The following is a 14,359-nucleotide window of genomic DNA, read 5'->3' as shown; positions in this document are numbered from 1 at the left end:
AATTCAAAAATAAAATTCCAATTTCCGGTCCTTCTTCGAAAAATTACCTGCCTAAAACTACCAAATCATTGAACCATATTGCTCCAATCAACTGACCCGAAGTGTATCTATCTATACGAGCATTTATATGGTAGTATGATTGTGTATGCTAATATTATGTATATTTAATCTAATATTTGTGAACATTGACTGGGTGTTTATTTGCATAAATTTGCAAACAAACTGACACAACACACATATACAATGTATATATCTATCAAAGTCAACACCCATTTACCCTACTACCGCTCTCAGGATTCACTCACTCATTTTTTTTTTCCTTTAGTAGAGGATGAGAATAAAAAATATATGTATATTCCAACATATCGTCCTTTTTCTAACAAAAAATCAAATCAAATGCCAATATAAATTTTCATCGAGATACGAGCAAGGAGACGAAGAGACATTGAATAGACAGACGACATACGCTCAATTCCCATATTGTCCTCCTGATGGAATAAAAATGGACTCCTATCACAATCTCTGATAACGCGGTGGTGGCGGCGAGTGAGCGTTGGCGGCAGAGTAGCGTTTCAGAGGGAAATTTATTTAGTCATTCTGAATACGTACATACATAACCATATTGCAACTGTTTGTTGTTGGTACTTGGTACTGGTCCTTGATGTTCCATATTGGTCGAATAAAATCAATAATTTACTATGACATTTGATGAATATAAAAAAAAATAATACAAAAAAAGGATCCCAAAGTAGGTACTGAAGGAAAAGGAAAGAATATCAATGTCAAATAAGAAAAAGGATATTAAAAGTTATTTTTTTATTTTCCTTCTTTTTCTACCAAAGTCCCTCTCGTTTCTTGGTTTTTTCTTTTCTGACAACCAAATGGGATATCTTTTTTTTTCTAAATTTTTTTCTCTAAAGGACAAAAAAGTTCAACAGTAACAAAACAACAAGAAGTAAAAAAAAAAAAAAAAAAAAACCAAGAAGTAAAACGTGAACTGACTTTCAAGAATCTCGCGCGCATTATTACACGAGTCGAGTATTCTTTTGATAAGTTAGAATAACAATCATTGTTGTAAAAGTATAACAATTCCTTTATGTCCTTAAACAGGTGCTCATGTTTGAGAGCATTGTTTGCATTTATCCTTTTTCGCCCAGGACACACTGTTTGTGTATTATTATACGCCGCAAGTCAAAGACTTTGTTGTTCCTGCGAATATAAGAGAACATACGGTCCCTGGTCTTTCGAACAAAAGAAGATATTCATGAAGATTTTTTTCAATATAGCTACCTTCCTTTTTTTTTCTTCAAAAAAAATCCTTTTTTACAATGGAAACAATAACAGAAAACGAAACAATTACTACGCTCACTCGCTACCGCCACACACGTCTATCTACTACCTGTTTGAAGGATTCATTCACAAAAGCTGCGACTTCTTATTATTTAATTTTTTCATTTTATATGTTCATAATATTTTTTTTTTTTTGCTGTTCAGATATTCAGCTTAAATACAAACAAAAAATAGTAGTGAATCCTTTTATTTTTTTTTGTCGTCCTTATAAAAGTGCCCCTCAGGATGATATGTGAAATAAACATAACGTTTGAAGAATAGACTTTACTTTGTTCTTGAAAAATCATTCATTTATTCGCACATTGTTCAAAGATATTTTTCTTTTTTTTTTATTGTTCATCTTCGTCATTCATCAGTATTATCATCGTCAAATGATGTCATGGTACGTTTAAAAAATATGCTAAAGGATGATTTTGTCTCAAGGGTTCCTTGGAAAAAAAAAATAACAAAACAATACACGCATCAAACCAAAAAAAGGATAAAACAACAAAAAAATTGGATTGGTTTATGATTTTTTTATTTCTATTTGAATAATTTTTTTTTTTTTTTATTCAAAATCAAACCCTTTTTTGCGTTTATGGATGATTTTTTCCACTTAGTAAAACGAGAAATAAAAAGATTGCTCTTACATGGTGTGTATATCCTACTTCTCAAGACAAAAGGACATCGCACTGAGAGAGTATAAAAGTGGCGGAATAAAAGCAAGGGATGAAGAATGGTCGATATCGAAACATTTTTAAGGGTGAATGGTTATGTTTTTTAAGAAGTACAAGAAGATTGCGAACATTTTGTTATACTGGAGCACGTGCCAAAGTTTGGTTCACTCTCTAAAAATGCCTTAAATAAGGATCAACTTTTTCGTCCTTTAAATAAAAAAAAAAAAAGTGATTGAACTTTGAACGTAATTCGATGTAATTTGATATGTGGAAAAGGCAAAGAAACATATATACTTAACCTATACACACATAAACTTGAGGAGTTTGAGTGCGGATCCTTTTTTTGTTTTTGATTAAGATATTCAATTCATTAAAAGAAACGAAAAGTGAACATTTTTATTAAATCAATTAAATTTGCATAAATTAAGAGTAAGGAAAACTTTTTGATGATGCTATGAATTATAATGATTTTTTGACTTAATACTCTTCTTCCCTTTTGGCTATATTTATGATGATGAAGAATTTGTTAAGAATATACTGATACTCACTGTGTTACTTTATTATTTAAGTGAATAGAATTTTTATGTTGTGTCTATGTTAGCAAAAAAAAAAAAAATTGTTTCATTTCTATTATATAAATCTAATAATTTATATGAATGTGGTATCTGATTATGTTAATTTTTTGCTTTCAATGAAATTATTTAGTATATCTTTAGGTTTTGTACAATAATAAAAGTTTATTATATTTTAAGCTTGTTGGCTCTTTTTTTTGTATGTATTAGACTCAATTGTGATGATTTATTGGGGGCCTTTATGTTGTGAAAAGGATATTATAATATAAAAATAAAAGTGTATAAAAGTTTGGTTTTATCAGAAAAGTTAAGAAAACTGAACGCAATCTTCTGCTGAACACTTATAATGTCACACATCGTAGTGAAAGGTTGTCTGATTTTTTCTCACTTTTTCCTTAAATTATTACCTAAATATAATGCAATTTTGACTTTTTGAAAATGTACAATAATGACCACTTTCAGGTCCTACCTACCTAAAGTGAACATTTTAGGAATCGTATACAATATCGAACGATGATAGAAAAAGTGAAAAAAATAGGGAATGAACATACAATTGTGCCCTTAATTATGAAAGTGGACTAAGTCACTCCTAAAAATACGACCAAATCTAGCCTAAAAATAATTATTATTCAAGGGGTAAACTTTATTTGATAGCGAAATTGCAGTAAATATACTTCTTTATTGCTCCTTCGGTGATTTCATAAAAGAAATACAATTAAATCGTCATAAGAAAATTATTATGTAAGTTTTTCTTTAAACAATACTAAAAGTGACTTAGTCCACTTTCATAATCATGGGCACAATTATGTCTCTGAGTCTCTTATGATGAAGATATGTCTCTAAAAAATTAACCAACTACCACAAAAATTCCAAAAGTTTATAATATAAATCATTACTCATCATTTAACACAAAACAAAATTAGTCGTAAAAAATATGAAGTTAGTAGGTATCAAAGGGCTATGAGAAGTTGGCACCTCCAAATGCAATTTTTTTTTTTCAAACCTGCCTGATTCGATAGCCCAGGATAGCCCCCCAAGATTTTTTTTCGTAAGCTGCCCTAAGTTCCAAAATTATAACGGAATAATTTTTTTTTGTCGCCTCAAAACTCACAAAAAATAATTTTTTTTATTCAGTGTAAAAATTGTTAGTTTTGCACTGTGGTTCGTTTGCTTAACATTAGCCCAGGATAGCCCAACTTTTTTTTCTTTATTCCACTATTTTTTTCAAAAGATACAACAAAAAACTTTTTTTCATATCAGAAACCGAAAAAAATTGTAATTTTTTTTCCTGTGAAAAAATCGTTAGTTTAAAACCGTGGTTTGTTTGCCCATGATAGCCCAACTTTTATTTATCCAACAAAATTCAAAAATTATAGAAGAATTCGTTTTTATTCACCTTACAAAAAACAAAAACAAAAAATAGTACGCATACACCATAGTGAACTTTTTAATTTATAATTTGCATTCCGCCTTAAATGTTATTTATTTGACTTTGAATTCTTACTTGATTGAATGTAGTCCATATAACATTCCTGTTAAGAAGCTTGAGTGGATTTGTTTCATTTCACCTTAAAAAAATCATTGATTTTTTTGCTTAGTAAAATCTTTCCAAACATTTTGCAAAAGTAACAACACATATAGAATGGTGTGTGAAATGATTTCTTTTTCAATACACAAATAGACCTTTCTCAACTAACCTTGGTAATACCAACAAATTACATCACATTTTTTCGTTAGCCAGTTACTGATAAAAAGGTATTTGCCGTTTGCCACCATAAGAATTAAGTTTTTTTGTCACACCTGAGTTAAAATAACACTGGTCGGCAAATAAAATGGAGCTTAAACCAAACCATAATTTTCTAAAGGAATTTTGTGTGCTGATTCCGAATCTGAAGTCAAAATTTCACTGGCACGTCAAGTTTTCGAAATATTTAAATATTAACAGGTCAAAAACGCGTTTTTGTGGTACTTTTGGAGTTGAATTTCATCACGGTTAAATTTTTTTTCGCAAAACTGCACATGCAATATTCAAAAGCCATATTTTATCGTCTTATATACCTACGTTTATTTTTATTTTCAAAATTATTTTTTTCTAAAAGATATTTGGTATAGATTTTCTGAAACTTCATTTCAACACTTTACTTCTTCCTGTTAAATAAGAAAAGAACAAATTTGCACATTTCGGATTGAATTAATAAAATTTTTTGGTAATACCATTTTTAACGAAAAACAAAATATTTTACCTAGAATTTTAAACATTTGCTTATCATCGGTCAAATTTTAACCCTTTTGTATGTAGCAAGTTCCCAACAAGTTTGATACAAGCAGAACAATAAGACCAATAAAATAACAACTTTTACCAAAAAACGTAAGACGCAGAGAAGAAAATTTGAAAACAACGATGAAATATTAAAATAATACAAAAAAAGTACGTATACGCCCGAGTGAACAATCGTTTAAAACTCTTTCACTTCCTTGATAAGTGGTATAGCTATTAATATAATAATTTGGATATTTCACAAGAAAAAAAGTTAATAACGAATTCAATTTCTTTCATTGTTGAAAACAATTTTATATGAAGTCATAATAAGTCAAGCTAAATTTTTGATTATATTTTTAAATAAATCCACTATTTGCGTTTTGATTTATATCTGAAATTTTCGCAAAACTACACATGCAATATTCAAAAGCCATTTGTTATCGTCTTAAATACGTTTATTTTTATTTATCCTATTTTCGTGACCTTTTTTCCAATCAAAATTTTGATCCTAAGTGGGCTGTAGGTCTGTCTTGGTAATTTTAATATATTTCGTCGACGTTTCGGGCGTGATTACACCCTTCTTCAGGACTCTAAAAAATTTAATTCTAAAAATACTAAACAAATTAAAATTAAAATCTATACTTACAATATTTTAAAATAATAAATTTTAAGATATTTCTTAAAATTTGTGGTTGTTAGTTTTCTGGTATCTCTTTTATATTTTTGTAAATATTTCAAAATTCAAAAATTGAAGCCTTGAAAAAGACGTTTCAATTAATCGAATTTCAAAATAATGAAATCTAAATTTCACATTTGATAAGAAAATCAAAATTTGACTTTCAAAATCAAAAACGATCTTCAGAAATCAGGTCAAATATAAAATTTAGCCTAAAATATTTCTATGAACAAATTGGCTATATATACTGCTTAGTCCTTCGCAATCTGATCGCCTATTAACTGTATTATTAGTATTTAAAATATGCAACATTTCCAATAACATACGTTTACTATAGTGTTTTTCTGTCTGTAAAATGTCAACATTGTTAAAGTCTGGCCTATGTCCTTCATCTATACAATGTAAAGCTAATGCTGTTTTTTGTGAATGTCCGCTATTTATGTCTGATCTGTGACCAGCTAAACGATTTTTTAGCTTTTGCATAGAAGTTCCTACATAAACGGAAGGACAATGGTTTATTCCGTCACCTAAGCATTTTATCTTATAGACAATATTTGATCTTTCACTTTTCAAAAATTCACCTTTTAAATTTGAAAACAATGAACTTCTTAAGATATTTGACGATTTAAAAGCTAAACGAACATTGTCTTTATTTCTTATGGGGGCATTTAAAATTCTATTTGAAAGACCTGGAATGTATAGAATACTTTTGTATGAAAACTGTGTAACATTTGTTACTAAATTAGTTTGAACCACGGGATTGAAATATTGATTCAATATTGTTCTTATTATTTTTAATGGAAAGGAGTTAGAAAGTAAAGTATTGGTAATTATTTTTATGTTTTTTTGACGAAAGACAATGTCACTGATATCCAATACTCTGTTAACAAAATTTTTTGCTGTGTTGATAATAACATGCTTCGGCTGTTTTGAATTAAAATTAATAAGACGACCTGAAGATGTTGGTTTTTTATACCAATCAAACACTAATCTATTATTTTTTCTTTTCACTAACACATCAAGATAAGGAAGTTCTCCGTTATTTTCTAACTCAACAGTAAACTGAATTTTTGGATGAAAGGAATTTAAGGCAATTAGAGTTGAACTAACATGATTCGATTTGAGAATAATAAAAATGTCATCGACATATTTTGTAATTAGCTTTGGTTTATTTGGAATTTTATCAAATACGCTATCTAATAATGCTTCCATTACGATATCTGCTAATATTGGAGAAGCAGGACTTCCCATAGGAACTCCTTGTTTTTGTTGATAAAATATTTTATCATATTCCAAATAATTGTTGTCGATTACACAGAATCGCAAGATTTCTAAGAATTTTGATTTTGGAATTCTTGTATGATCTTTGATAATATTCCAACTTTTTTCAACCAATTCTAGAGCCAATTGAATAGGAATATTGGTGAATAATGAAACAACATCAAAAGAAACTAAAACATGGTCTTGTTCTAAAACAACTGGTGAGACTGTTGAAATGAACGATGATGCATTTTTTACGTTATATTTAGAGTTAACAGTAATGTTATTTAAAATTTTAACTAGGTATTTAGATAACTGATAACACGGAACATTCATAGAAGAACAAATTGGTCTTAGAGGCATGTTTTGTTTATGAATTTTAGGTAATCCATAGATTTTAGGACTATTAGCAGTATATGTCGTCATATTCTTCTTTTCATATTCATTAATGAAATTATTAGTGAACAAGTACTTAACTAGATTATTATTGCGACTTTGAACCTTATTTGTGGGGTCACTTCTCAAAATTGTATAAGTGTTCCTGTCAGCCATCATATCTTTCATTTTATCAACATAGTGAACAAGAACCTGCACGGTCATGTTTCACGCAAATCTTACAAAATTATATGCGACATGTATCAATTCCTCAATTTGATAAGTATTTAAATAAAATATTTAGCGATACAAGAAATTTCTTAAAACGGCACCCTGAAATTTTAATTGTTCCAGCTGACAAAGGCAATGTTACGGTAGCAATAGAAAAAATAACTTATGTTGATAAAATGAAAGATATGATGGCTGACAGGAACACTTATACAATTTTGAGAAGTGACCCCACAAATAAGGTTCAAAGTCGCAATAATAATCTAGTTAAGTACTTGTTCACTAATAATTTCATTAATGAATATGAAAAGAAGAATATGACGACATATACTGCTAATAGTCCTAAAATCTATGGATTACCTAAAATTCATAAACAAAACATGCCTCTAAGACCAATTTGTTCTTCTATGAATGTTCCGTGTTATCAGTTATCTAAATACCTAGTTAAAATTTTAAATAACATTACTGTTAACTCTAAATATAACGTAAAAAATGCATCATCGTTCATTTCAACAGTCTCAGAATCATGTTAGTTCAACTCTAATTGCCTTAAATTCCTTTCATCCAAAAATTCAGTTTACTGTTGAGTTAGAAAATAACGGAGAACTTCCTTATCTTGATGTGTTAGTGAAAAGAAAAAATAATAGATTAGTGTTTGATTGGTATAAAAAACCAACATCTTCAGGTCGTCTTATTAATTTTAATTCAAAACAGCCGAAGCATGTTATTATCAACACAGCAAAAAATTTTGTTAACAGAGTATTGGATATCAGTGACATTGTCTTTCGTCAAAAAAACATAAAAATAATTACCAATACTTTACTTTCTAACTCCTTTCCATTAAAAATAATAAGAACAATATTGAATCAATATTTCAATCCCGTGGTTCAAACTAATTTAGTAACAAATGTTACACAGTTTTCATACAAAAGTATTCTATACATTCCAGGTCTTTCAAATAGAATTTTAAATGCCCCCATAAGAAATAAAGACAATGTTCGTTTAGCTTTTAAATCGTCAAATATCTTAAGAAGTTCATTGTTTTCAAATTTAAAAGGTGAATTTTTGAAAAGTGAAAGATCAAATATTGTCTATAAGATAAAATGCTTAGGTGACGGAATAAACCATTGTCCTTCCGTTTATGTAGGAACTTCTATGCAAAAGCTAAAAAATCGTTTAGCTGGTCACAGATCAGACATAAATAGCGGACATTCACAAAAAACAGCATTAGCTTTACATTGTATAGATGAAGGACATAGGCCAGACTTTAACAATGTTGACATTTTACAGACAGAAAAACACTATAGTAAACGTATGTTATTGGAAATGTTGCATATTTTAAATACTAATAATACAGTTAATAGGCGATCAGATTGCGAAGGACTAAGCAGTATATATAGCCAATTTGTTCATAGAAATATTTTAGGCTAAATTTTATATTTGACCTGATTTCTGAAGATCGTTTTTGATTTTGAAAGTCAAATTTTGATTTTCTTATCAAATGTGAAATTTAGATTTCATTATTTTGAAATTCGATTAATTGAAACGTCTTTTTCAAGGCTTCAATTTTTGAATTTTGAAATATTTACAAAAATATAAAAGAGATACCAGAAAACTAACAACCACAAATTTTAAGAAATATCTTAAAATTTATTATTTTAAAATATTGTAAGTATAGATTTTAATTTTAATTTGTTTAGTATTTTTAGAATTAAATTTTTTAGAGTCCTGAAGAAGGGTGTAATCACGCCCGAAACGTCGACGAAATATATTAAAATTACCAAGACAGACCTACAGCCCACTTAGGATCAAAAGTTTATTTTTATTTTCAAAATTATTTTTTTCTAAAAGATATTTGGTATAGAAAGGTATGATATCTCAAAATCTTGGTGGTTAAAGTAAATTATGGTTTTTGAAGCACATTTGAAGTAAATTTCAGTTTTCGACTCCTGATTCGGTTGAAAAAATAGAAAAATATTACGGAAAAATAATATTTTTAGTTCAAATGTCAAAAAACATTTCTATTAAAATTAGTTTTTGGGACTTTATAGCTAAAATTGTGATGAGCAGAGCTCAAAAACTAGCCGTGATGGAAAAAATCTGTAAACTGTTTTAAATTCAGCACACTCAAGTTTATGACAGAGTTCTTGCTATCGAATAAACCTTTTCTTAGTGAAAAAGAATAAAGAGAAGGACTGTTGTATGAATATTTTGTACGTTTACACATTATTAAAACGACATACTCCGAAAATATTATGAACAATAGTCTGGCAATAAAGTTGCCCTAGTAAACGCTCTTCGTAAAAAGAAGTGCCCCTTGGTTTGAACCCTAGGGCACATCAGCATGAGCTGAGATATAGTCAACTAGCAAAAACTATTCGAATAGTTCGAGGAAAAGCCTTCTCCTCTATGACAACTAAGGCTAAAAACTTAATTTCCAAAATTTCTAAACCGTAATAAGCTCTTCAAACAAATTATTTTAAATAACCCTGACCTATCGAGCAAATAATAAGTTGTCAGATAGACTTCCAATCTTCTATCAAAGTGCTTCCTTTCATTAATTTCAAGTTTACCAAACCTTATGTGGTTTGTTCATTTTTTTTTTTATCCTTAACATTCATTTAAACGACCTTTTCAAAGACTTTTTATTTCTACAAACATATTATAATGAATACTCTTCTGTGACAGCTTTTTTTTATATAGAAACTTTTTTATTTCCAATAAACTGATTGACATTTCCACAAAAACTCCAACAAAAAAAAAAAATTGCAAATATAAAGCCAAATCTGTCAAAGCTAGCTATTAATTACAAATTTATTCACTAATATAGTCGGGAACTAATTGTGTTGGAAACATCATGTCAATAATGCTTAACCTTCCAAACTCAAATAGCAAACTTCCAATATAGCAAAACTAAAAGTTCCGAAAAAAACTAAACACCATAAGTTAATGAAATACGAAAAGTTTTGTTTCCATTTTTCCATCAAAGATTTTTTTTTTTTTATTTTTTTTTTTTGTAATATGAACAAATTTATTTGTGGTAAATGGACACGATTTGCCACTTCTTATGAATGACCTAAATAACTCTATAGATTTATTGTTTTGCAACCAAAAAAAAAAAAAATAAATAAAATCGGAAAATAAAAGAGAGAAAAAAAAACTTTAATTAAATCCCCATCACATGGAAACGGTGTTTCCTGTTTCCATCACACAGGATCTCTCTCGATAAAGTTTATGCGCGCGTGTAGATATGTTTTTTTGTTTGTATTAAAACATCCCATCACACATACTCTATAGGACCATATGACTATGCAATCAATCAATCAATCAGTGTGTTTTATATAGAACGTGCTGAAATACCGACCGACACCTCTCTACGACAAAATACACTCACTTGGGCGCGCTAATATCAAAGCCAGGATGTAACGGTCGAACAAATATTCGCACTTTAGTTTGAATTACACACAAATAAATTAAAATACATTGACTATGGTCGGTGTGTGGTTGATATAACAGAGTTTTTTTTTTTTTATTTGTGTTTTTCTTTTTGAACATTTATTTATCTATTTGTGTTGTTGTTTGATCACAAACACAAACCATTGTCCACTGTCCAAAATTGCTATATAACGAACCGTACTCCTCTCTCAACATTTTCCATCGGCCAGAGCCCAGCTGTATGCCAGCCGGAACAAATAAGTTTCAGGAATGCCGCACAACTCACATCCTCTCACAGGATAATGGTGTTCGAAACACTTAATTGTTGGTTCATGGCAATGTTTATTGTCCAATTAGAGAAAGAGAAAAGGACCTCCGTACAACAGATCACATTCAGAGCACAACAACTCACATTGGCATATCAGAGCAGGGGATATTTTTTGGCGAGGAGGCCTTTCCTCTTTATTTTGTCGTCGTTGTACCGCCGCCGTATCTCACCGAAAATACACCCAAAAAAGTGGGTGGCAGATGTACTACATGGAGTAAATTCCAATTTACCTATACCATAAGTATATCCATGCATATAGAAAGCATAGAACATTCAGGTTGAAAAACGAGGACATGAACACATGAAGCATACAATAGCTAACTCACAGAGAGTAAGAGAAAGACACTAATTGAAGTTTAATAGATTGCCCCAGTCGAAGAGTGGAGTGTTTTTTTTTTGTTTTTAGAGGGTTCATTTTATGTGTTCCGTATTGTACATTGACATCCAGGGGCGTATTTAGTAGCAAAATATAAACTTTTAAAGAGCTTCTAGACATTTTCTTAGAAATGCCCTAGATCACTATTGAAAAGTTATTAAAATTCTTACTTCTTCTTCGGAATTTATTTAATTTTCGGAAACTTTATTTCAACACTTCACTTCTTCCTGTTAAATAAGAAAAGAACAAATTGAAGCCTTGAATTTTAAACTTTTGCTTATCATCGGTCAAATTTTAACCCAACAAGAAAAATTATTTCCCAACAAGATTGATACAAGTAGAACAATAAGACCAATAAAATAACAACTTTTACCAGGAAATGTAAGATGCAGAGAAGAAAAATTGCAAATAACGATGAAATATTAAAATAATAATAAAAAAGTACGTATACGCCCGAGTGAACAACCGTTTAAAACTCTTTCACTTCCTTGATAAGTGGTATAGCTATTAATATAATATTTTCGATATTTCACAAGAAAAAAAAGCTTATAACGAATTCAATTTCCTTCATTGTTTAAAACAATTTTAAATGAAGTCATAATAAGTCAAGCTAAATTTTTGAATATATTTTTAAATAAATCCACTACTTGCGTTTTGATTTATATCTGAAATTTCTGATATTGAAATTACGAGTTTCAAAATTGACACATGACCAATAATTGTCCGCCTGTCTTGATTTGCGTTAATGGAATATTTTTGTTTGAAAAAAAAAATTGGGTCGTAAGCTAAGGCGTTTTGATTTTAACTTGATAGAAATTTTAGGATGTTTTGTTAATTATTCTCTGTCAGGACTATGGATTTTTTTCTAAACGAAATTGTCAGTGCAACATGAAAATTAGAAAAAAAAATTATTCATTTTGAAAATGAACAATAAAAAAAAAAAACAATGTTTTGTAGTACAGTCAAATAAGGTTAAAAACAAAGTGTTAACCTTAGAATGAATGCTAATTGAAATTTATTTTGTTCTAGGAAAATCGAGATTTTCAAAGTCAAACAAGATTACAAAAATATAAGATTTAAAGCACTTATTCCGAGTTTGAGCAATAATTTTCTTTAGTGCATATCCTAAAACTTCCCCCTCTCTCAAAAAACGCTATTCACCAATACCTAATAAATGTATGTAACTGTTTTGATTCTTAATTATTGTGAGGAATACTTAAATGCTAATTCAAAAATTTGGTTACTGTCGATACCATAACTTTCAAAGGGTTTACTATTTTGATTATTTGAGATGACACATGAAAAAGAGGAATTACTTTTGTCTGGAACGCTCATTAGATTCTTTGAAATTATGTTTTTTGTGTATGTAATATGTATAAAATACCATACTCTTTTTTTATTAATTTGGTAAATCTTCCTCTTTTTTGAAAATCACAACTTTTAGATATGAGATTTTTCTGATCTTTGAGTAAATTTATAAAATTCCAAAATACGAAGGCTTTGAGTAAACAATTTAAAAAAGTGTTCTTTCCGAGGTTGAATTCTTATTTGACTAGACTTTTGCAATTTTAGTAAGTTTTTACTTTTAAGTTCTGATTTTTTCAATCACCAAAAAAATAATAACTGCGAGCAAATTGGTCACGTTAAATTTAAAGAAAAAAGATATTCCGACATTATTGTCCTCAATGCTACATATAACGTAAATTTGTATTTTTAAATGATAATATGATGCTCTTTCAATTTTCTTGTGTCTGAATTCTGAAGACCCTTATCTGGAATATCCAAATAATAGTACCCAAAATATATTGGGCACGTTCAGGAAATATTAGGGACTAAATATTTAGGCAACGTCATTTTCTGAACGAAAATTTGAGTAAATTGAATAAATTAGTTTGGATACGCCATTATTGTCAAATTTCGAAATTTACTTGAGAATTTTAGAGATCACGTGGGGCAGACACCAAATTTCCCTTTACTTTAATATATAAATATTATTTATTTTTTATTTTTTTTTTTTATTTTTCACAAAAATAGATTAAATTCTGTTGTAATTAAAAATAATCATCTGTCATGTTGACAAAAAAAAAACTTTCCTAAATTTTTAGGTTAAATTTTCTTGCCTAACTTTCCAATAAAATTACCTAAATTGGAATGATTTTTGTTGACAGTTGACCAATCAGAGAACGAGAAATTACCTAAATATTTAAGCTATGATTACACGGTCAACGAAATCGGTCAACGCGTTGACGTCACAATCTGTCCCAAGAGTGTGACGTCGTGTGATCGTCAACGAAAACTGCTGTCATTGCGTTGACGGGTACGATGACACTCGCGTTTAAACACATTTTTGGGTCAACGCATTGACTATTTTCGATGACCGTGTAATCTCTCTGTCAATGCCATTGGTACGCGTTGACAGGGTTTTAGGACTGGGTGTCATCGCAATGACCCTGTCTCAGCGTTGACGAGGCAGAATTTAATACCGTGTCATCGTTTCAGATTGACATTGTTTTTTGTATAGAAATGTGATGAAAGTTGGATGGGGAAAATATTTTGTAGGGCGATTTTTTGAATGGAGTACCGTTTTGGAGGGAGGGCGGTTCTCATTTCACCTTTTTGTTATTTTTTTTACAAAAAAAAAACTTTTCGGTATGGCTATGGCATAAATGTTGGATGCAAAAAAATTTTTTTTTTTTTTTGCAAAAAACCAAAAACCATTTGTATATTCCAAACTACATTTTAAGACCATAACCATTAACATTGGGTGCGTCGTTCCTATGCCAAAAGCGTTTGAAAGTGGCCATATTGATTTTTTTCGATTTTTTTAAAATCAAATGTCGAAA

General features: G+C 29.4%; 2 protein-coding genes across 2 annotated transcripts in view; both read right to left on the bottom strand.

Moving 5' to 3' along the window:
* Positions 1 to 14,359, bottom strand: part of LOC129916967 (neurotrimin) — a 273,699-nt gene that overhangs the window by 143,727 nt on the left and 115,613 nt on the right. The gene's annotated exons all lie outside the window — the stretch shown is intronic.
* LOC129916968 (uncharacterized) lies at positions 5,309 to 7,330 on the bottom strand. Its single transcript, XM_055997238.1, has 2 exons — positions 5,485 to 7,330; positions 5,309 to 5,428 (listed from the first exon to the last, which is right to left on the bottom strand). The coding sequence occupies exon 1, from the start codon at positions 7,327 to 7,329 to the stop codon at positions 5,722 to 5,724; it is 1,608 nt and encodes a 535-aa protein (XP_055853213.1). The 5' UTR covers position 7,330; the 3' UTR covers positions 5,309 to 5,428; positions 5,485 to 5,721.

Source organism: Episyrphus balteatus, chromosome 3 (genome assembly GCF_945859705.1).
Source record: "Episyrphus balteatus chromosome 3, idEpiBalt1.1, whole genome shotgun sequence".
Classification (NCBI taxonomy): Eukaryota; Metazoa; Arthropoda; class Insecta; order Diptera; family Syrphidae; genus Episyrphus; species Episyrphus balteatus.
This window is presented reverse-complemented; position numbering and strand designations above follow the sequence as displayed.